General features: G+C 34.7%; 1 protein-coding gene across 3 annotated transcripts; it reads left to right on the top strand.

The window, feature by feature from the left end:
* Positions 1-366: 366 nt before the first annotated feature.
* On the top strand, positions 367-15614 carry LOC129273389 (CMP-N-acetylneuraminate-poly-alpha-2,8-sialyltransferase-like). 3 transcript variants are annotated; one of them, XM_064098887.1, is made up of 4 exons: positions 367-737; positions 2574-2646; positions 11963-12481; positions 13847-15614. In XM_064098887.1, the coding sequence occupies exons 1-4, from the start codon at positions 611-613 to the stop codon at positions 14109-14111; spliced, it is 984 nt and encodes a 327-aa protein (XP_063954957.1). In that variant the 5' UTR covers positions 367-610; the 3' UTR covers positions 14112-15614. The 3 variants fall into 3 exon arrangements, with proteins under 3 accessions (XP_063954957.1, XP_063954962.1, XP_063954965.1); XM_064098892.1 differs by having other exon boundaries at positions 11966-12481; XM_064098895.1 differs by having other exon boundaries at positions 371-737; positions 11966-12197; positions 13847-15323.
* The last annotated feature ends 9435 nt before the right edge of the window (positions 15615-25049 follow it).

Genomic DNA, 25049 nt, shown 5'->3' on the forward strand with positions numbered 1-25049 from the left:
TATATTATATGTATCTGTTTATTTTTATTTTGTTTGTCATTCTATTCATTTAGTTAATAATTTATATTTAGAAAAAAAAACTTTTTCATAACTATTCATTAAAAAAACGTAACTGCAAAAGCATGTTCGGATTTCACTCATATGACTGCTCTCTGTACATGAAGTGCCGAGGAACTCTATGCTCTGATCAGTAACTGTGCAGATTGCATGCGGTGGTGTGGGACTCGCCTGTGTCGCACGCTGCAACCAGCGACGTGTGTAGACTCTTCACTAGTCGCTTTGTGGCTATTTTTGCGGAAAATGCCTTCGCCAGGGTGTAAAACGGAAACGCGCGCACGGCGCGGTACACATTGCCTCTGAGAATAGAATTGAAATCGTCGAGGACTATATAGACAAGATGTAAAGTTGCAGGTGTGGCGATATGCATTATCAACGACCTACATGCATGAAACGATTTGATTCGCGGACACATGAATCAAGATTTGGAATCCATGGATATTTTGCCACATTCTTGAGGGAATTTCTATTCCAACATGGAAGTACAGGAGAACTTAAAAATGCTCTGAAAAAAAATATTTCGTCCCTCAATGTTTAATCATCTAAATCTACTATGACCATGATCTTTGTTCGATGGATCGACGTTAAAGCGTTAACTTTTCTTGGGGTCACCGTATCTTTGATGATATATATTGTGATATTGAACTATGGATCTTCCGTTTTATTCAATTATCATATCGGTAAGCTGTATTCATGGTATGTCTAAATTATTTGTATGTGTGGAAATGTGTAGTTGCAACTTGTCTAAATAAAAAAATGTTCGGTAACGGAAAGGCAATAATATGAGCGACCGCCAACCGAGCAGAGAATTGGATTTCGTCACGGTCGGGGACATGGGAATGCATTTTCAGTAGGATCTTTAAAAAATATATTTTTAGATAAATCTATACGCTCCTATTTTGCCTCAACGGTTATCATATCTTCAACGGTCAATCCATGGTCAATCGATCTTTTTTTTTCAAGCGTCGAGCAAATATCCCATAATGATGGTTTTACCGCGTCGGCCCCATATGTAAATGACAAGATGATTCGTTTAAGGTCAAGTCCGCCTCAACCAAATATGGCTACACAGAAAAATGATACGAACGTAATGTTGAAAATCGTGATATTTAAATGTTTTGCTTATTTTCACAAAATAGTTAAATGCCCAACACAGATAATATGCAAATGAATATGTGATGATAGCATACCATATGAATTGTATGTTTTGTTGTTTGATTGTAAATATTTACCTTAACCTTGAAAGGGCTGCATGGGCTATTTGAGATGTAATGAGGACTGGGGCATGATGCCCCCCCCCCCCCCCTTCTGATATCGGCCGCCGTTTGCGTGATTGCGTCGAAATTTGGCATGCACATTCTTTACAACATAAACTACAAGCCACTATTAAAAAAGTCCGAAAATACATATCATTTCATATATCATGAATAAAATATGCAAATTTATCGTGAAAAATATAATTTGCATACTTAACATCCAGTTTCATTTCAATTTTTTTTGTCATCGTTGTTAAAATATTTAAAGATTTCCACAAAGAAAAATTGCGAAAGCCAAATTTGTCCGTATGTATTTCATTGTTTTTTCATCTTTTGTTTGTCATTCAATTTTTTATGGAAATTTTTACAGAACGTTTAACAACTAAATCAAACCCTAAATCAATTAAGCAGACCAATTAGAATGAAAAATAATCACCCTTTTATGAATTTCATCTCCCATAGACTTTGTACACAAAGTATAAAAATGAGCCATTTTCGGTAAGACATTCCGCCCTTTCACACGGTAAAAAATCGTAATTTGAATCACGATTCCAGTGAAAAATAAAGCTAATGACGAATATTTAGCACGTGTGAAATCAAACTAGTACATGAGTAAAATCACAAACGCTAATCACAGTCACGATTACAAAAGCAATCATATTAATTACAATGATGATTCAAGATTCACGTGTGAACTAGGCCCATTGTCTCCTAAAAAGTCACGTGGCGTCGCGACATAACTGTACATTACGAATTTGGTCTCAAAAGTTGCGCGAGACTTCAAAGAAAAAAAGCCTTAAAATGTTGCGCCTCTGTCTTTTCGCGTTATGGAAATATCGCGCGAAGCGTTGAGGGGCCCATTATGGCCCCTAATCCTTTAAGGGTTTGAGACATCTTAATTATATTTGTATGATCTTCTATACAATCAAATTCATGCAAATGATTTAGTATGTTTTATTACGTGAGGAATACAACACTAGATTTCATGTGTTCCCCTCTATTTAACTATAAGCCCCCCCCCCAGCTCATTCATTGTATGCAAATTATTTCTACTTCGTACCATTATGATGAGTTATTGAGTTATTGATGATATATATGTTTTAATTGTGTATTTCATTATAATTATGTCGAAAATTGAGAAATTATATGAATAGATAAATATATATTCAAAAGAAATTAATAGTAATGAAATGAAATAAATCTAATCTTATCTGCCATATATATACTTTTCATTTAATTCTTTTTTGCCATATTGATCAGACGCCATGCCTTACAAGAGGGCACCGATATTCGTTAAGTCGATTCTGAACAGCACAGTCGTTCAAGCGCTACGGTAAGTTGGAAGAAATTCAAATTGTAACGAAGATTATTTAATTTAAACATTGCTGTTATTCATGACGTACCACCAATAGGCCTGCATGTATTGGTGTTGGTGTTGGTGTTTTGTTTTTTATCTGGTAGCTAAGAAAGCATACTGCTTGCACGCTAGCAAACAGACGACCGAAGGCTTAAGTCCATTATCATTATTATTATCATAATTGTTATTATCGTTTTTGTTTTTGTCCTTATAATAATAAAAATGATGATAATAATAAAATAATAATAATAAAAATAATAATTATGATGATGATGATAATAATAATAGTTATTATTATTATTATTATCATCATCATCATCATTTAGTCTTATTTATATAGGGTAGCCCCATCAGTGACATACACTTTTCTCCGAGAGAACCCTGTTACATGCAAAGATGCCAGCCGTTACGGAATATCAATCAGATGAGAAATTACAATGTGAATAACCAAACGGCTGAACCAAATATTTTTTTACGAGACAAAACATGTTAACAACAATTTTTCGCTCAGTCATTCAATCGGGAAGTAAACACTGAATTTACAATAGAAGACATCGCATTATATTCCGTAAGCATGGTAAGGGTTGGCAACTCTGTACATGTAAACACACAGATACAAAAAGCGGAGGACAACAAAAAATACAAAGGCAATAAAGTTCGCCGAGTTGTGTCTTAAATCTGGTGCTAAGGTCTACGAGCTTTCCAATATACTGAAATGAAATAAGAATTGTAAGGTTGTTGCAGCCGCGGTGGTTAGAATATCATTCCAGAGAATTGAACAGTGTACTGATATCCTTTCCTTCCCCTTCTCTGTTTTACATTTTTGTATGGTGATGCCATAACAGTAGTGTACGCAGGGGGGTTACAGGTATTCACCCAGCCCCCCTTCAATTTATTTTATATTCACCCCCCCCCCCCACCAAGAATTCAAAACCTCCACCCCCCTAAAATTTTGTTGAAGACCCTTTTTTTTTGCTTGTCAATTTTTTTTGGGGGTAGGAAACGCAAATATATCATTCAGCTTGAACCCCCCCCCCCCTTCAAAAATACTGAGCACGCTACTGTTCCATAATAACTATACAATATGCAAATGTGTTTGATGCTTGAATAAAGATATGTATTATATAGAAATTTCTATCTCTCTTCCATTGAAAACCCCTACCCATCCTAACTTGTGAAACACTTCTTCAGTCGGGGTCGTATATAGTCCTATCTACTTGTAAGCTTATTCGACTCATTCGAGCCATTCTTTCTCAAAACATTATGTCTTTTACGGCAAGTTACAATTGGACCACGCAGGACTACAATAATCAATTTGCAATGAGCATTTTTTGGTAAGAAATGCCTGCTGAGAAGTAATATCTTAGTCTAAAATATCAATAGTTCTTCCTTAGGAAATAGGATTTTTTAGAGAGGCGGACATACATACATACATACATACATACATATATACATACATACATACATACATACATACACCCGTACCTACCCAGTTAAGCAAGATCATACCATTCATATTCATTCAAGTAATGTATCTCGCCATATATACTAATGACATCAGTTATAGATAAGGCATCCGATTTTCCTTATTTCACCCCTGCTGCTGCTCTTAATGAATCGGTTTATTTCCAATTCGTCCAAATGCCAATTCGTCCAATTGCCAACTCGTCTACTATCATTTGTTCTATCATCAGTCCGTATACTCACCACATGGTCTACTTTCATTTAGTCTATTGCCGTTTCGTCTAATAACCAGTTGACCCAATATCCATTTGGTCAATAAACCATTTGGTCTAATTAACCTTAAGTGTTTATTGTGCAAAATGAATAAAAAGAAAATGGTTATTTGACCAACTGGTTATTAGACGAAATGGTAATAGACGAAATGGTGATTAGACGGAGTGATGATTGGACCAAATAGTTGTTAGACGAAATGTTGATGGACGGAATGACATTAGACCAAATGAAGGTAGACCATGTGGTGAGTGGACGAGTTGGCAGTGGACGAATTGTCAATTTACCAATGAATCCTAGCTTAATGTTGGAGGATTGTGTGATAAGATTGAAACCCCTGAATCTTTTTAAAAAAGTTACTAGTATGAAATGACAATTTTGCCACTGTGGAAACCAAACTGGATAATGTTGACTTACCTAACCCTAACTATAAGATCGTAGCTAAAAATCGTCCAAAATTTAAACACAAATCAGGTGGCATTGAACTTTACACATTTTTTAACGATTTTAGAGTCTAATATTGAGAATTGTCTGTGGCTTTTACTAAACAAAGCTACAGTGGTGTTAACAAGATAGTGAGCCCTACCAGAAAATACACTCCTTCATGCTGAGAGTTGAATGTATAGAAAACAACACTATATACAAAATGTTCGACAAGCCCAGAGAAATAAACTTTATTGAATGTGTTTTATCACCTGACTTCACAATTAAACATCTAAACCATGTCAGAACTTGAACACTTGAAAAAAAAAAAAAAAAAAAAAAAAAAAAGGTCTTCAATAAAAAAAATTTAGGTTCTCGTACCATAAAATAATTTGACAAGCAAAAAAAAAAAAAAAAAAAAAAAAAAAAATCTTCAGGCTCTTCAGGGGGGCATTAAAGGTCTTCAAGTTCGTCAGGGGGGCAAAAAAGGTATTTTAAGCTCGTCAGGGGGGGGCAGGTATATGTCTTTTGTATGGGTTGTGGCTCGTCAGGGGGGGCAGAGTGCCCCCTCTGCCCCCCCCCCCCCCCGTAGGTACGCTAGTGCGCACCACTGTTTATGTGGCTTCCAGCAATGCAGTTTATATCCCCCCAGAAGCTTCACATTATTCTAATATTGATTTATTTGATGCTCTCGAAGCTAATATTATAGCCTACGATTTAGTAACCCTGCCAATATAGATCAGTAACATCCCAATTTGTTTATGTGGAGACTTTAGTCCTGAAAATATTGATTCCTTTCTTATCTTTGATAGTTTGAATAGCATCAGTATTTAGACGCATTAATATACAGGGGTGGTATTCTGAAAACGTTCTTATCTTTGTTCTTATCTTTGTTCTTATCTCAATGAGATAAGAAGACGCTAAAATCATTGCAAATCGGTATTCTAAAAATCTTCTTATATTGATTCCTTTCTTATCTTTGATAGTTTGAATAGCATCAGTATTTAGACGCATTAATATACAGGGGTGGTATTCTGAAAACGTTCTTATCTTTGTTCTTATCTTTGTTCTTATCTCAATGAGATAAGAAGACGCTAAAATCATTGCAAATCGGTATTCTAAAAATCTTCTTATATTGATTCCTTTCTTATCTTTGATAGTTTGAATAGCATCAGTATTTAGACGCATTAATATACAGGTCTCTAGAAACTGCATGCAAAAAAGGAACAAATATAGATTTGGCCATGGGTTAATCGAATTGTGTAAATACACAAACCTATTTTTGGGCCTCTTTATCGCTAATGGCAGGTTGACGGGAGACCATGATGGAAAATATACTTGTAAAGATGCTAGTATTGTTGATTACTTTATTATGTCCCCTGAGATCTTATGATAAATAAATTTGAAGTGCTCGATTTTGATCCGCGATTTTCTGACGCACACAATTTAGTTGAGGCTGCATTTAAACGTTTATACGCTGGGAACTTTAGTAGATGAGCCAAATCCAAAAGAGCATGAATTTAATAATATACCATCCAATATCAAATATAGCGACCTATTCTGGAACCCAAGCACAGATTAAAGCTCATTAATAATACAAATCTAGAACCAGCCAGTCAGCCACCCTTCTTGAGCAAAACTCTTAATTCCCTTTATGAAATATATATAGCTCTGGTGGATGAGACGGCCATTAAAGGTCAAGTCCACCTCGGAAATTTGTTGATTTTGATCAGTAGAGAAAAATCAGATAGGCATAATGCTAAAAATTTCATCAAAATCGGATGTAAAATAAGAAAAATCATGACATTTTAAATTTTCGCTTATTTTTCCAAAAATATTCATGTGCACAATTTGTCACATGCAAATTAGAAACTCGATGATGTCCCTCACTCACTGTTTTTTTTTTAGACAATATTGCAATTTTTACGGATTTGTCAATAAGGACCAACTTGACTGAACCATAAGATTTTAAACAACTTTACAAGTTTAGGGAGAAATAAAACTTTGTATTACAGGACAATGAGGAGAAAATTAGAATTAGTCATATTTCATATAATAAAATACAAAAGAAACAGTAAGTGAGTGATGTCATCAGTTCCCTCATTTGCATATTCCGACCAGGATGAGCATATATTTTGTGAAATTAAGCGAAACTTGAAAATGTCATAACTTTTTTTATTTTAAATCCGATTTTGATGAAATTTTTAGTGTTATACTTTTCGGACTTTTCTCTTTTTATTCAAATAAACTTTTGGGGTTATTGACTTGTCCTTTAATGGAGCATTGGTTTCAATTAATAATCTTTTGTTAAACACAGCCAAAATTACTAAATGCTACCCATCAACTAATAATAAACCCAGAAAAGAGAAAATAGTTTTTTTTTACCTTGGTATGACCACAGCTATTATAAAATGAGAAATAGACATAGAAATACAAAAAGATCATTAAAAAAAAACCAAAGACTGACTACAAAAGGCAAAATGATTCAATGGGGAAAAGGTAAAAAAAAATATTAAAAACAAAGATTCTTATTATAATGATCTCGCAAACTACGAAGTTTGAGACCTATACTAAGCCTATAGGGATTTCTGAAAAATTCCCCAAGGCAATACTGACAATAAAAGTATAAAGATAGAGGCTAATTTTGCTGATCCACTCAACCACTTTAAGAATTTAAATCAATCTTATGATATCTTCTACTCTCTTATATACAATCTCAAATTTTGATAATACCATCCATGATGTCTTTACTCTTCGTGAAGTGGAAAAGGCTATTAAAAATTGAAAAGGAACAAAGCTTGTGGTATAGATACTTCGGCGGTTAGTTATTCAACAAAGTAATCAATAATGGTAAATTTCCTTATGTTTGGGGTATTGGTGTTATAACTTTTATCTTAAAAAAAATAATGGTCCTGCTCAAAATCCTGGAAATTACTGAGGAATCTCGATTCTTAGCTGCATTGGCAAACGGTTCACTTTATTCTAAATGAGAGATTAACGAAACATATTGATTACTTTGGTATCTTAGGGGGGAGCCAAGTGGGATTCAGGCACAAATACTCAACCATTGACCATTCTCTTTAAAATGCATTGTTGATATTTGTACAAGATTCCTAAATAAGAATTTTTTTGCGTTTTTATTGATTTTAAAAAGGCGTTTGATTCAGTAAGTAGAAACAAGTTGTGGTATAAATTGATTCTTTCTATTGTCTCTAATCTATACAAAAAAGCAAAATCCTGTATTAAACATCCAAGTAGTTTTATTTCAGAAATATTCCCCTCAGTTAGGCGTTAGACAGGGTTATAATTTGTCGCCTCTCCTCTTCTCTCTTTATCAAAATTATCTTGAAACAGAGCTTAGTAGACAGAATAAAGGCTTCTCGAACCTCTCAGACTTGATTGAGAATGAAATAGTATTTGATGATAGTGTGATCTATTTGAAACTGAATTCTCTCCTTTATGCAGATAATACAATTATTAGTAAAGAAGATTTCCAAGTTGCTGAATACACTTGGTAAATAGTAGGCCTATACTGGGATCTCTATGTCAATATTTTTAAAACTAAAATCTTTGTATTTTCTAAAGGCAAAATCAGGAATATCCCTGAATTCATATTTCTAAAAAAGGCGATTGAAGTCACCTTCAAGTACAAATATTTTGGTGTTGTATTCAACTATAATGGTAATTTTAGCAAGACAAACAAGCTTCTTTGTGATTAAGGTACAAAGGCATGCAATGTATGCACTTAAAAGCAAATCGAGGAGACTAAATCTCTCACTGTTACATCTGTTTGATTCTCTGGTTGTACCAATCCTATTTTAAGGGTGTAAATTTTGGGGGACTGTTAATACTCCTCCGATTAAAAAACTATCTGAAATTTTGCGTGTTAAAAAAGCAACTCCATCTTGTATGATTTATCATGGCGAATTTGGTAGGGTTCCCTTTGGATACTCTTATAATTAAGAGTAGGTTATAGTTATTTGTTGGAGTAGAATAGAACATCCAGCATTTTGTATAAACTCTTATATTCATTGTATGTTAACAATGATTTTACTTAAAGTTGGCTGAAGCATGTGCATAATATTTTAGATCACTATGGCCTTTCTTAATGGTTAAACAAAATAAAGTTATTCTGTCTCTGAACTTAAAAATAAGATTCACCAAAGATTCAATGATCAATTCCGCCAAAACTGGTCCTTAGATATGTATCCAAAATTCAACGATTGCTGGAATTATCATATTTTTAAAACTACTCGTGAATTGGAAAATTACCTAATTAACCCCCACCCCCTCTCTCTCACTCTTCGGAAACATTTATGTAAATTTAGAACTGGAAACCCAAGGCTCCCCATTGTAATTGGAAGATATGACAACCCCCGAAAGACAGGGTATGCTCTTTCTGTGGATCAGGGATTGGTGATGAATTTCATTACATCTTTAAATGTAGCTATTTTAAATCAGAAAAGATCTTCTCTTTTCGACCTTTCCGTCGTAACCAGGTGTCCTAACATGACATGTCTCAACAATGCACACCCTCTTTAACTCTTATTTTCATGAAAAGCCTGGCTGCTTTCACCAAACTCAAGTCTTTTCGCTATAAAAACTTGTTCGGTTTTATTGTTTTATTCGTTGATGGTGTATGTATGTTAAACTCACGTTCATATTCAGTTCACTTTGTTTTATTTTTTTTATCTCACAAAATATCAAATAACGTCCATCAAAAGACAGTTAATCATTAATGATGAAATAATACAATACATCACCATTATTCATAATGAATAAGATAAAGGTTATACAATGAACGTTCAGATTGGGGACAAATATATCAATAAGATGAGGGTATGAAAGGAAAATTATTATTACTATTAATAAAATTGCAAGTAATTGTCAACTTGTTTTAGTATCAATATGCTAAAAGAAAAAGAGAAAGAGAAAAAAAAAGAAATAAAAAAATATATATATTCATACTCCTGTTCATATCACTGGCAGATCCGGGGGCACAGCCGGTCCATGCCCCCCCCCCCCCCTTTGAGAGCCATAATAAAAAATTGTAATGTAAATATACCGCTATTACCCAAGTGTGCCCCCCCCCCCCCCTTTGAATGTGAAGACCTTTTTTGGGGGGATTTTCAAATTTTCCGCGGACGAAATGACCTCCTATTTTAGGTGAAAACCCTATTTTTTTTTGCTTGTCAAATTTTCATCGGACATATGCTCCCCCCCCCCCCCTGGAAAATACTGAATCCGCCCTTGGTTCATATTCGCTATGTTTACATTCCTTTATTTGCTTAAGGCTTCAATAAAACTTGCATTTTATTCATTGTATTGTTGTACAGTGGGCAGGGTCACGTAGCTGGTGTGTGAGCATAATAATTATGTATGCGTGTATAGGGATGATTGGATCTGTGTGTTTGTTTGTGTGCGAGAGAATGAAGAGAGAGGGGGAGGGGGTCATCTGCTACTCCATTTTTTTGCCCATGTGGTCCGGTTGTGGTTTTTTTTTCTCTTCTCGAAAGTCGGTCTCTGTCCAGTCTCGGAGTCTCATCCCTGAAAGTTTAATATTTTTTTTTTTTAATCTGCCTTTTTTATTTATATCATTCCTTGAATGTTCCACGATTTTGGTTTAATCTCGTAATTGTAAATACTTTTATTTTTTTTTCTAAATAAAAACTGTATATATATATTTAAAAAAAAAAGAAAAGGAAAAGATAGTGATGTGGATCTTGGTTATTTGGTAAACCATACTCATCTCAAAACCATGACTGGCCAACAGAACTAGTCATAATTGAACCATTCGTTCGTAAATTTTCCTTTATTACTATTACTGCATGGTCACGTGATCGACTTCAGCCATTCATTTAATTAGAATCCACATCGCCATTTTATTTACCCCTACTTCCCCCACGAGAGACACCAATTAGAAAGAAAGATAAAAAAAAACTTTAAACATGTTACCATGCACGAGAATTATATTCATGTGGGGGCGTCGTGGTCTTGTGGTTATGTCTTTGTCTCTCAATCTGAGGGACATGGGTTCGCTTCCCAGCCATGGCGTGTTTCCCTTCAGCACTCAACCCAGGTGAGGTGCATGGGTACCCGGTAAGAAGAAATTCCTTGAATGCTTTAGCACAGCTATAGCCGGAGTAATAATAGAAGCACCTTGTTATCCTCATGCAAAAAGCGCTTTATAAATTCCAGATATTACTATTGTTATCATTATATTACTATTATTATTATTAATGATGATAATAATAATAATAATAATATACCTCTCTTTACCCCACGAGAGACACAAATTAGAAAGAAAGATTAAAAAAGAACTTTAAACATGTTACCATGCACGAGAATTATATTCATGTGGGGGCGTCGTGGTCTTGTGGTTATGTCTTTGTCTCTCAATCTGAGGGACATGGCATGACGTCGCAGTATTTAATGGGAGGGGTGGAATTACAATATAAAAATAAATAATAATATAGGATTTGTATAGCGCACGTATCCACCCTGCTAGGTGCTCAAGGCGCTCCTATTACACCGACTAAGCTAGTCTACCGATTCCGGTGCGCACAGCTAAGTTGAGGAATTACCATGGAATAGTCTCAGTAATGAATTAGTTAATGCACCCAGTGTCTACAGTTTCGAGAAAGGACTGGATAAGTATTGGACCGGGTATTGGAGAAGCGAACCAGTGAAGTTCAAGTTCGACGCTGACCCACCAGGACATGATCCGGCCAACCTAAAGAGGAGAAAGAATTTGGAACTGAATACATAGTCATAATATGACTTCGTTCAGTACACTCCCTAACTATCCCTAAGTATTACTTCATGCCGGTACCCATTTACCTACCTGGGTTGGCCAGCACAATGTGGGTAAATTTCTTGCTGAATGAAAACACGCCATGGCTTGGAATCGATCTCACGTCCTTCAGATTGAAAGACGACAGTCTAAACTACTAGACCACGACGCCCCCACAATTATTATTATTATCAATATTATTGTTGTTGTTGCTGCTGCTGTTGTTGTTATCATTATCATTATTATTATCATTATTATTATTATTATCATCATCATCGTTATTATTATTATCATTATTATTATCATATTTTTATGCTTTCTTTCCCCATTCCTCTAAATCAGCAGAAAGAAAGTCGGGACGAAAATGCATCAAAAAAGGCCAATAAAGATATTCCATGGCAACAACAAGACAGCTATAAGTGAAATACCAGAGCGAGTGGAGTCTTGCGCTCTTGTTGGGAATTCAGGAATACTTTTGAACAGCGGTTGTGGCCATCTGATAGACAAATCCGACCTGGTTATCCGGATGAATTTGGCCGAGTTTGGTCACGAGTACTCCCCCGACGTGGGTTCGAAGGTATCCTTTATGACCATCAACGGGGAACAGTGCAGACTCTTACAATCTTGCTTCGCAAATAAAAAGAAAGAAAATGAATCAGCCTCTGAGTGGTTGACAAGAATACCAGCAGAGTGCGGCACTACGATCAGCAGGCTTAAACTACTAAAGAATGATAGTGTCCTTTGGGCATCTCGGGGCCATGCTAGCAAGATAGTTCGTCTTCTCCCTCATCTGAGAGAACGGTTTCATCTTTTCTTCAGCCATGGCATCAATTATCGACCTTTAATTACACCCGCAATCCGGCAATTCATTCAATCCCAATACCGATTCCACTAGATGGGGGTGAAATCTTACATATTGTTCAAAATGTCAACAAAAATTCTATAATTTCTTCCATTTAGTCAAATAATATAGCATAACATGATTTGATAGTAAATTATACGATCAAATTATTCATTAGACCAAAAGCGTCAGTCTCTTCACCGTCGGTTGTTCTGCTGAACTACATTGGCTTCACTTGATGGGGATCGATGGTATGGTATACATAAAATAATGCTAAGGGCTAATTGTTCCAGCCCATTATACAGGGGCCGCGGAACGGTTATGAAAGTGGGGGGGGGGGGCTGACCATGCAAAAAATAACAATCAGATGGTGATGGTGTTTGAAAAAGTGTGAGGCTGAAGCCCCCCCCCCCCCCCCCCCCGTTCCACGGCCCTTGTTATATACTACTCAATGTCATTTACTTTGGGTGAAAGTTGCGTCATTTCATAACAACGAAAAACCGACAAAATATTTTGCAAACAGAATTTGAACACTTCATTTTTCTTCCCACACCCCCCATCCTCCATCTCTAAAATCCTGGACCGGCCTATGGTTTTTGAGTACGTAATAAAAGATATCTATGTTCCAAATGCATTATATAAATAGTTATTTTGTACAATATCATCAATTATTACAATTCCTTCATTGGCCTACTCTTTAACATATTTGTAGATGAATACATAGATAAAATTTTCACTTGTAAGAACTATTCACAATCGTTTTATCAAAAGCGTTGGGCGTTTGAAGTCATCCGGTATTTAGGTGTTTTAATATAATATTAAAATATATCAATGAGAGCAAATTTTATTTGGAAATTGAGGGATTACTTAATGAAAACTTTTCATGAATAAAATCAATGTACAAAAGAAAAATCTATTTAAAAAATGCTTTAATCTAAATGCAGTCTGATTTTCTAAACAAATCTATATGTAAACAATCATTAGGCTAACTCGCACGAAATATGTTTGAATGATAAAAGAATCATCCATCAAAAACTTGTAGGCCTGTGTAATGATAAATTGTTTACAATTTGTTGTTTTAAAGTATAAAACCAAAGACAGTTCACATTCAGTTGTGCTTGTTGCAGAGTAAATTAATCCAGGTTGTTCTAAATTAGGCTGAGGTATTATGGACTATATCTGTAGTAGTGCCCATGCATGAATTGGAAATATGGATCTTAAGAAAATAAGAACTTGGATCTCAGCAAAGACCCTGTGTCTGATAAGATGTTTAAAATTATAATTGCCAATTACGTGGATGTTGACTTATACGCACATCCATATTAATGAGGATCGAAGTACTACTCCATGATTTACAACAAATGTAATTGATTTTTTGTTTACAGGTTGTGGCATTTTAGAGCGCCATCGTCTGGCTTAACCCTTCTCGCACCCATGATTCAACTGTGCGATGAGGTATCGTTGTTCGGATTCTACCCATTCCACACGGACCAGTATAATCAGACAATTCTACATCATTATTATGAGCCGGAGGTATACTTGAACTATACAACAAATGCCCACAAAATGCCGGAAGAATATCAGTTTCTCTTAGACCTGGAAAATATGGGCGCGATCAGAATTATCAACAATTGCACCCCAAGCAATTAGGATTTGTCCCATTGGCGAACTGATGGGGGAACGGGGGGGGGGGTATGGTATATGATAAAGAATATTTTGATTTGGTGGAAGAAACGGGATTTAGCATTAATGGGTATAATATCATTAAAACCTTTGTATTATCTACATTGATATTTCTTCACTCTAAAAACAAATCAGTCAAAAATGAATAGGTAATATAGGGTCAGCTGGGTGCAACTGTTATTCTTGTCGTATTTGACTATTTTCTGATCGTATTTTACTAGAACAGGGTTATTTCTGACTAGGATATAGTCAGAAATGTGACTAGACATATCAGTTGCACCCAGCTGACTATACTGGTCAGTTTTACTGACTTGTTTTAAGAGTGTTCTCTCACCCTTGTCCAGGGAATGGATAGGAAATTGATCTTTGAACTTTTATGGAGTGGTAGAGATAAATTCAAGACGAATATTTATTGTTTATTTAAATTATGATAAGGCTGGTCTTAAAATGACAGATGTCCGGTTATTCACTAAGGCACAAAGAAGTATGTGGATCAACATACTTATATTGGGAGAACCAAATATGAAATGGACACAATATTTCAGATAGTTAGCATGGGATGTAGTTCTTTGCTAATTTTCTTTGATAACCTCTCAATGAATTTAATAGAATTTGAAGTGCCGGACTTTTTTACAGAAATAATGTATTTTTTAAAGAAGAGAGGAATACAAGAAATGAGATTATTCTTAATGATAGGTTTATCCCTCTGGATGGACAAACATAACAATATTGATGAAATGGTTTTTTTCAAGAATATTTATACAAACTTCATCATTGTAGATAAAGATGATAAAATCTATTTCGACCTTTTCAAATGGGTTTAGAACGTTTGGAAATAAAAAAAAAAGATACTCGAAATTTTCAACAATATTCGATGCTTTTGGAAGGATTCCCTGAAAAAGAATGGTCAAGGACTCAAGGTGTCAAAGATATTGATTTAAATTTGGATTTTTAATTTAAGGATAGATCCTTTTTTTTTCTTGCAAGACATCACATCATAGAGAATATGATGCTGTCTTAAACATGAAAATGGAAATACCCCCAGGCATTTAGAAAGGCTGATGAAGGTATACAAGAAAAGACATTCCTATCATTTTTTTTTCTAAAAACCACGTAAATCCACTCTTAACAGCAGATTCGGAAAATTCAGATTAAAATATTACATGATATAATATACACAAAAATATTTATATATGTTTAAAATGACTACTCATGGTTTATGTTCGCTTTGCAGTAAATAAGAATAAACCTATATAAGGTTAATGAATGTTTTTCGTGTGATAGAATAAAGACTTTATGGAAAAGAGTGTAGGAATATGCTCCAACTCCTTAATACTACCAAGGAGAGGTGATATCTCCTTGATATTATCAATATAGATTTAAAGACGTCCACGTTGGCGTGGAAGGATCAACTAAAGATGCTAAATTATTGAATCACATTATAATCCTATTAAAGTATATGATTAGTTCAAAAATAGAAGAAACACAAGAAACCACATGCAGACCCTTGACAAGATGGAGAGAATACAAGAAGACGGAATAGAAGAATAGGAAACAAGCTGAACAGAGGGGTTTAATAACAAACCATTTCAGAAAATGGGACAAGTTTATTTTCTACGAATGAGGCAGAGTAAGTTAAGTGGGCAGAGCTTAAAGAGGAAGTTCACCCTAAAGAAAAAGTTGGTGTAAAAATAGCAGAAAAAATAATTAAAAATATTGATGAAGGTTTGAGGATAATCCATAAAAGATTAAGGATGTTATTATAATTTTAAGTTATGGATATGTGATGTCACAAACGAGCAGCTTCCCTGTAATGTAATATAAAATGCAGAAATTTCAATTTTTTAATGGTTCGTGATGACTTATTTTTTTTCTTTTTAGGAACGAGTGTGAAATGGTTTGTCTATTTTTATACTGAAGGTAAAGTCAAAAGCATTTTCAATTTTCTGAGAAAATGACATTTTATGGATTTTTACCATGCGATATGTAGGGAAGCTGCTCGCATATGACGTCACAAATCAAAATCTTAATAACTGTTTTATTCTTTGATGAATTTTTCCCAAACATTCGGCAATATTTTTTATTATTTTTTCTGCTATTTTTACAATAAACTTTTTGTCAGGGTGAACTTCCCCTTTTGAGATAATACAGGTATACTATGCAAAGCATATCAAAGCGTGAAAGTATGAGGGGTGGGGTTTATAGGGGGAGGAGGCGACGCTTCCTTGCCTTGGTAGGGAAGGGAGCAGGACAAGGGCTGTCTTTATTGGCAGCATGCAGATGAGAGGCCGGCTGGTCTTTTTACATATTTCGTCTTTCTTCTTTAGTCTTTCGGAATTAGTTTTGTTTGATACAAGTTTCGGTATATGTAACTCTATTTGGTTATTATGTATGTATATGAATCTTAATGTCAACATACATTATTTTATATTAATCTGAGATGTTTTCTTTTATGCCATTTCAAAGACTTAATCTTGGTTAAGATTTCGATGTTGATTACCACAACATGGTCTAAGTTCATTGACCCCAAAATTACCTTTTACCTTGGTCATGTGACCTGAAACTCATGCATTATGTTCAGTAATACTTAATTACTCTTAATTAGTCAAACTTTCATGAACCAGGTCCAGTGGCGTAACTACGGGGGCATGGGGGGCACGTGCCCCCCCCCCCCCCCCCCCCCCCCCATCGGCTGGCAAAAAAAAACGGGGAAAGGAGAAAAAGAGGGAGAAAGGGAGAGAAACGTAGTGGGAAAGAAGAAATTATTGTTCATTATAATGTTATAATTATGTTATGTTATATTACATAAAAACATTGTGTTCATAACTTCATGAAACATAATTTGCTCAGGGCCAATGCATGTCTTCATTGTTCCTGTTGCTCGCATTGTCTGTTAAACGAGATATATAATCCTGTTGTGCTAAAACCTCCCGTTTTCAAGTCAATTTACACCAAATATATTTCCTCGCACTTCGAATTATGATTGTTTATGTAGTGACATATGCTTCTTTTTCATGACTACTTAGAGTGATTGCCCCCATATTAAGTTCTTAATATAAAACATTTTCTGTCCGTGCTTACGTTCGCATTAGTGGATTGGTGAGATACGTCTGCTCTTCATGAATTCCTAAAATCAGTTCTTTAAAATGTCCCCTTTTCTTATCTGAATATCAAAAATTTCAGCTTGCGCTTCGCGCTTGCATCATTTGGTTAGTGAAATGCGTATGGTCTTCGTGAATACCTACAAACAAGCCTTAGAATGCCCCTCTTCAGGTCTTAATTTTCAGCTCGCGCTTCGCGCTCGCAATATTTGATTAATGAGATGCGTATGATAATCATGATTAAAATGACTACAAAAAGGGCTTCATGTGTTTAGATGTAATTCTAACAAAATCAACATGTACTTGGCACTCGCATTAAATGACTATGGTGAGATATGTGTACTCTTAATGGATTCCTTAAAAACATAGTCCTTAAAATATCTGTTTGAGGTCTATAGGCCTAAATACAAAAAATTCAGCTCGTGCATCGCGCTCGCAACATTTGGTTAGTGAAATACGTATGGTCTTCGTGAATTCCTACAAACAAGCCTTAAAATGTCCCTCTTCAGATCATAATTTCCTAAATTTTCAGCTCGCGCTTCGCGCTCGCAATATTTGATTTGTGAGATGCGTATGTTAATTATGATTACAATGACTACAAGTGTTTTTTATGTGTAGATGTAATTCTAACAAAATCAGCAAGTGCGTTTTCACTCGCATTAGATGACTATGGGGAGATATATATATTCTTAATGGATTCCTAAAATATAATCCTTAAAATGTCTGTTTGGGGTTAAATATATAGAAAAAAAATCAGCTCGCGCTTCGCGCTAGCATAGTTTGTTTAGCGAGACAAGTACGTCTCATGATTACAAAAATTTGCTTATAATGTCCCTTTTTAGGTCTGAATATAAACAAATATTCAGTTCGCGCTTCACGCTTGCATTATGTGATCAGTGATCCGTTTAATGGCACTGTCCTTAAAATGTCTATATTAGGTCAGTATACTTGGCTCAAAACTTTTGGGTGGTGCCCCCCCCCCCCCCAATGCCGTGACCCACGGTACGCCACTGACCAGGTCCATATACTTTCTAAGTTATGATGACATTGTAAAAACTTAAGTTGGTTAAGATTAGAATGCTGACGACGCCGCACAGTGGGCCAGAATGGGTTGAAAGTGCGCCAAAATTATATTCCGAGTTATATTTTTACTTTATCATGTTGATTAAGGGTAATTTTTGGCGTAGAATCGGCTGAACATAATCTAAAGCCGATGTGACGTCACCTTGATACCAAATTTTGATTGGCTACTTAAAACCTATCTGTGAAAAGACAAATTACGCTAAACAATGTGAAGTATAAACTTTGGTTTATGTGCTACTTTCAGATTGACCAGAGTGAATGTTGGTTTGTGCTTCTCACATGCCTAAAATGTGTGTATGAGATGCCAAAAATAGTTTTATGGCATCAAAATGATCATTAATTAGATTTATAAAAAAAACTTTCATCTGAAAAATATTAACCGTGCTTTATCAAGCTGTGTTGACTTGTGTAAAACGCAGAGTATATAACACCACGAATGTATTACTATGAGGAGAGTTTTTGGCTGAAATTATTCTACTAGTAAGTTTTATCTCTGGAAGAGTTGTGGGTATAGCCCTTATTTGCGTTAGCAACCTTTATTTTGTTTACATTATGCCCGGAATTCATGTCATTTTCATGGAATGGGAGGGGATTCGTCCTCGCTGTGCAAAAGCGAACGGCAATGTACACCCATACGGTGCGCTACGACGACTGCGCGGTATAAAAATGACCGTTTTTGAACAGGTTTTTGGGGTGTTGTGTCAAGTAAAATCGGCTCTAACATGAAAACGGGCAAAAACGGGCAGCTAAATTTGGTATCGACTTAAAGCTTAGACATCGGGAAAATGATGCTTATAGAATTTAGACGGAAATCCACGGAAATCTAAACGTTTCTAATGTAAATGCGAAAAACATAGATTTTCAGCCTATTTCGAGGAATAATTATCCTACAAACCTCCTGAAAGGTGTCTTTTATCTACTTTGAACCCTTTTACACGAAAAAAAAATATATCAGGATTATGTGGGAGCCATTTCAGATCCCTACATGAAAAACCTCCTGTGAAATGGCCTGTTTTTCAACTAGGTTGTCATATACGCACATTTTGCAAAATGTCACATTTTACGATTTGAGGTAGGAAATTAACAACCTTTATGCAAATTCCGGAATGAAATATTTTGCTGAAGTATTGTTCAAAGTGTTGTCTTTCAGTTGGGCATGACAAAAATTAAAAATCTGAAATTGCCGAAAATGACTTTATGTCAAATTTTATTTACAAATTTATTTATTTACTTGAATTATTTTGGGTTTTTTTTTTCATTTAAACTTCTCTTACCTTTTAATTTTCCTTCATAAGTAACTGAAAAAAGAAGATTTTTTTTGTCAACCCAAGCAAGAAGATTTGCATTATTCATTGGGAAAACTTGTGATTATTCAAATCCTTTTATTATGTGGAACAAATTATGTACCTTTAAAAGACATGAATCTATCTTTCAAGGGGTCGTTGATTCCTTGACCAAGTTTAATTTCTTGACAGGAAACACAGGAAGGGATTCATGTCTTTCAATGACAATGGTGTATTGGGTCAATTTTGAAGGAGCTAGATATGGCAGATCGGGTAAAATGTATTAAAAGTTGTGAGCGAGCGAAGTGAGCACGCAAATATTCCCACTTTTTTATTACAATATCAAATTTTGTGATAGATTTTGACATAATATCCATTAAATAATATCATATTTTACTTTCTATCTTTCCTTTTATTTCCTGTCCACTTTTTTTCTTGGTCATGATTTTTTTTAATTGAGGGGAGGGGGGGGCATCCCGAGCCCCCGCCCATCTGTGTGGCACTGTTCAAAAGGCACCATAACCTTTGTAGCACACAATGAAAGGATTTGAAAGAAAAATCCACGCTCTTCCATACTTCGGTTGAAACAAAATTGTTTTAGCTTGAAGAAGGAATATTCAAAGCTAACAGAGAGCATATTAAAAAGAAACAAAAACAGAACAATTCAAGCAAATAAATAGATCTGAAAATGAATCTTGACCGCATGATTTGAAAATTATGGCAAAGATAATGAAAAGGTTAAGAGGAAGTCTGTTAATTAGCAAGAAGTCCGATAATTATATTCATAATTTTATGCCATTTTGGCGCAAGCCCCCTTTTTAACCCAGACAAAAACATTCCGTGTTCGCTCAAGCATGAACGAAACTAAGTTTTTCAATAGCATTTGAAAGATAAGACCTTAGAGCACCTATTAACACCAAAATATAGACATCATAATTTGAAACAAAAATTTTATAGACTTCAAATCTGTCCCGTTTTTTTATACGCACTGTATAGTCTTGCTCTGCTATGCAGGCGAGACAAAAAAATGAAAAGCAGAACCCTGCAAGATTATGTTTAGTGGGTAGTACAATAGGCATAAGAATCGATCTCACAACAAAATATAATTAAGTCTATTCAAATTTATTTGTCAAATGCAAAACTCAGATATTATACATTAAAATCCTACACAGTAGACGTATATAAAATTCATTCTCAAGTCATGTGCAGGACACAGCATTTGATTATTTGTTCGTCTTTCAGTCCTATTAAAGGAAGATGATATATTTGTGAGTGCTGAAATTATAATTATAAATTGTTAAAGAGGATATCCACCCTAATAAAAAGCTGGTTTGAATAAAAATAGAAAAATCAAAGAAATATAATGCTGAAAATTCTGTAGAAATTGGATATGTAAAATAGAAGTTATGATACTCAAAAATTTTGCTTAATTATTAAAAAAAAGGACAGATGTGATATGCCAACAGGAGAGACAATGGTCACTCACTTTTTTTTTGGGGGGGAGGGGGGTTAGTGTTCAAATATATGAAATATTTTAATTTTTGTAGCTTTGACTATGAGGAGACTCTTCATCATGGATAATCAACATAATTCTGGAGGAATCAATGTTTCACATGAGGAGAAAATCAGAATACATTTCACTACAAAATACAAAGGAGTTAGTGGGGTATGTGACATTGGTTTCTTCATTTGCATTCTTACCAGAATGTGCATATAAATATTCTACGAAATCAACCAAAACTTTGAAATGTCAAAATATTTTTATTTTACATCCAATTTTGATCAAATTTTCAGTTTTAAAGGGATGGTCCGGGCTTAAAATATTTACATCTTAATACATAGAGTAGAATTCACTGAGCAAAATGCCGAAAATTTCATCAAAATCGGATAACAAATAATAAAGTTATTGAAGTTTAGCACTATTTTGTGAAAACAGTCGTCATGAATATTCATTAGGTGGGCTGATGATGTCACATCTCCACTTTCCGTTTTCTTATGTTATTACATAAAATAATATTTTTTCATTATTTCATAGCTGTGTGAATAATGTCTCCCTTATAATGAAATAAGTTGCAGCAATAAATATCTAATGCACTAAATCAGTTGTCAATCCAATTTTTCTAGTTCTTGGAGGAAAAAAAATGAATAAACCTCATTTCATATAATAAAATACAAAAGAACAAGTGGGGATGTGACATCATCAGCCCACCTAATGAATAGTCCAGGATAGGCCCCATAGACAAGGGGTCGAACCTTGTTTTTTTAGATATACAATGTTTTTTTATGGTTTCTTGTCAATTCGAGGGTGCTGATTCCGAATCTGAATGATGCCACTCTTGTAACCTTGAGCATTTTCCGCAAATTGGCAAAATCCAATATGGCCGCCAAAATATGCAAATTACCCATGAAAATCATAAAATTGCCAACACATTAGCTATAAAATGCATGTAGTTCTTGTGCAGAAGTGAAATACCAATTGGAAAAGCGATATTTGACAAAATATTTATTTTATTGATATTCAAAATGGCCGCCATAACCCCTGTATACTTTATTATGTAGAATATGAATGGGGAAAATATTTTTTCAAACAAGAGCACTATTATTGCATGTGATTGTGACCTGCGAGTGGACTACTGTCTGAAAACATGACTATTAACAAAACTATGTCATTTGAATACTATCTAATGTGATAAATGCTGTATTATGATATTCGAAATGGCTGTCATAGACCCCTTATACTGTGTACAATATATAAAAGGGGACAAATAATTTTCACAACCTTTGAATTTGTTTGACTTTAAAATGCCAATAACTGCGAAATATTGGTGTAACACTGTCTGACAACAAGGATTTCTAACGAAACATATCATTTCCCTTGCAATTTCGGTAATTATGCGGCATGTTGACATTCAAAATGGCTGCCATAGGCCCTATCTGTATTATGAACAAAGCGAATGGAGAAACTAATTTTCACAAGAGTAAAAACAATAAAATGAATGTAATTGTAATATATACGAGTGAAATATTGTCTAAACACATGATTTCTGGCGAAACATATCATTTCATCTTTCATGCATGAGATAAATGCTGTATTGTAAAATTCAAAATGGCCCCTATGGGCCCTTACAGTATTATCTACAATGTAAATGGGGACAAATACTTTTGAAAGAATTAGGATTTGCCCGACTATGAAATCCATATAATTCTGTTGTATAAGGAAAATATTGTTTGAAAACGTGATTTTTTTTAATGAAATATAACATTTCCTCTCCCATAGGTGATAAATACTGTATTTTGACTTTCAAAACGGCCGCACAAGCCCCTACAAATTCTGTAATATGCGTATAGGGAAACTAATCATCACCAGAATGAGAACCAAAAACGCACGTAACTATGTGATGTATAGGTAAAATTTGGTCTTGAACATGATTTCTGACTAAATACATCACATAATGGTTGAGAAGGTAATAAAGGCCTTACTTTGAAATTCAAAATTGCTGCCATAGCCCAAAGTAGTATGTTCATTAACTGGGGACAGATAATTTTGACAAAATTTTTACTATGAAAATGGCTTAATTTTGATGCAAGTGTTAAGTATTGTCTAAACCCAATGATTTCTAACGAAATATATCATAGCTTGTGTCATAAAGGTGATGAATGCAGCCTTTTAAAAAGTGAAAAATGGCCGCCATAGTCCCTTATCTTAATATGTAAAATTTGAATGGGGAAAGATAATTTCCACAAAGAAACATATTGCAGCCATTTTGAAATTTAAATATAGCATTTATCACCTAAATAACATAAGAAATGATCTATTTGGTTACAAAATCATATTTTCAGACGATATTTCACTCATACATGCAACACCATTTAGTCAAGCAAAGCCAAATTCTGTTAAAATTATATGTTCCCATTCACAAAGTACATAATTTAGGCCTACCGTTAGGGCCTGTAGCGGCCAGTTTGACTTTCAAAATACATTATTTATCACCTACCTGTCAGAATGAATGGTATATCTTGTTAGGAATTATGTTTTCAGACAATATTTTACTCTTAAATCACAATTATATGCATGTTATGGTGCTGACTCATGTGAAAATTGGTTTCCCAGATCGATTGTACATAATACAGTCAATGAATGTCTTTTGGCGGCCATTTTGAAAGTCAAAATACAATATTTAACACAAATATGAAACCCGAATAATATATTTCGTTGCAAATTATATTTGAAGACAGCATTCCACTAATTTACCACAAAAAAATAAGTTTTAGTGCTCACCTTGTGATTGTTTTTGTCCTCTCTCACATCGTAGATCATAATTTTAGGGCCTTTGGCGGTCATATTAAATATCAAAATACAGGGTTTATCACATACATGGCATGTTAAATAATAAATTTCGTTAACAATAATGTTTTTAGTCAGTATTCCACTCGTTTATCTCAACAAAATGCATTTTAGTGCTCACTCTTGTGATTTTTTGTGTCACCATTCACATTGTACATAATAGTGTTAGGGCTTTTGAAGGCCATTTTGAATATCAAAATACAGGATTTATCACATAACTGACATAACAAATGATATAATAATTATATCGTTAGCAATCATGTTTACAGACATTGCTTCACTCATAGATCATAATTACTTGCATTTCAGTGCTCAATTTTGTAAAAATTAATTTTCCCCATTCATATTGTACAGGGGTCTATGATGGCGGCCATTTTGATATCAAGAAAATAAATATTTTGACAAAAATAATTTTTCCAGATATTATTTCACTCCGGCAGCACAATTGCATGTACTTTAAAGCCAATGTGTGGACAATTTTATGATTTTCATGGGTAATTTGAATATTTTGGCGGCCATATTGGATTTTGCCAATTTGCAGAAAATGCTCAAGGTTACACGAGTGGCATCATTCAGATTCGGAATCAGCACCCTCGAATTGACAAGAAACCATAAAAAACATTGTATATATAAAAAAAACAAGGTTTGACCCCTTCTATCCTGGACTAGAATACATACTTTCAGCCCGGACCATCCGCGATTTTTTTATTTTTATCAAAATCAACTCTTTGTGGGAGTAGACTTTTCCATCTAGGAGAGTAATAGATAACTCCAAAATGCTTTGTTTTAACAGGCAAAGTTAAGTTTAAACGAATCTTCGCCCCCCCCCCCCCCCCCCCCCCCCCCACTCCATGGGAAGCCATGTGCCGTAAGAAAATGAATATCTGGGGCCCCGTTTCATAAAGAGTTACAACTGTTGTAACTTTGCCATTATGGCAACTACCATAGCCAAAGGGCCCAGCAGCCAATCAAAATCAAGGTTACCATGGTAGTTGCCATAATGGCAAAATTACAACAGTTGTAACTCTTTATGAAACGGGTCCCTGATGCATTTAGACGATGGACACAAAAAGAATGCAAAGAAAATAAAGGA

This window comes from Lytechinus pictus, chromosome 1 (assembly GCF_037042905.1).
Source record: "Lytechinus pictus isolate F3 Inbred chromosome 1, Lp3.0, whole genome shotgun sequence".
NCBI lineage: Eukaryota > Metazoa > Echinodermata > Echinoidea > Temnopleuroida > Toxopneustidae > Lytechinus > Lytechinus pictus.

Bases quoted from the DNA above. Each gene is read 5' to 3' on its own strand.
- LOC129273389 (XM_064098887.1), top strand. From the start codon at position 611: ATGACCATGATCTTTGTTCGATGGATCGACGTTAAAGCGTTAACTTTT. The intron at 2,647-11,962 runs GTAAGTTGGAAG...CCTCTAAATCAG, and splicing joins ACAGTCGTTCAAGCGCTACG to CAGAAAGAAAGTCGGGACGA. The intron at 12,482-13,846 runs GCAATTCATTCA...TTTTGTTTACAG, and splicing joins TTAATTACACCCGCAATCCG to GTTGTGGCATTTTAGAGCGC.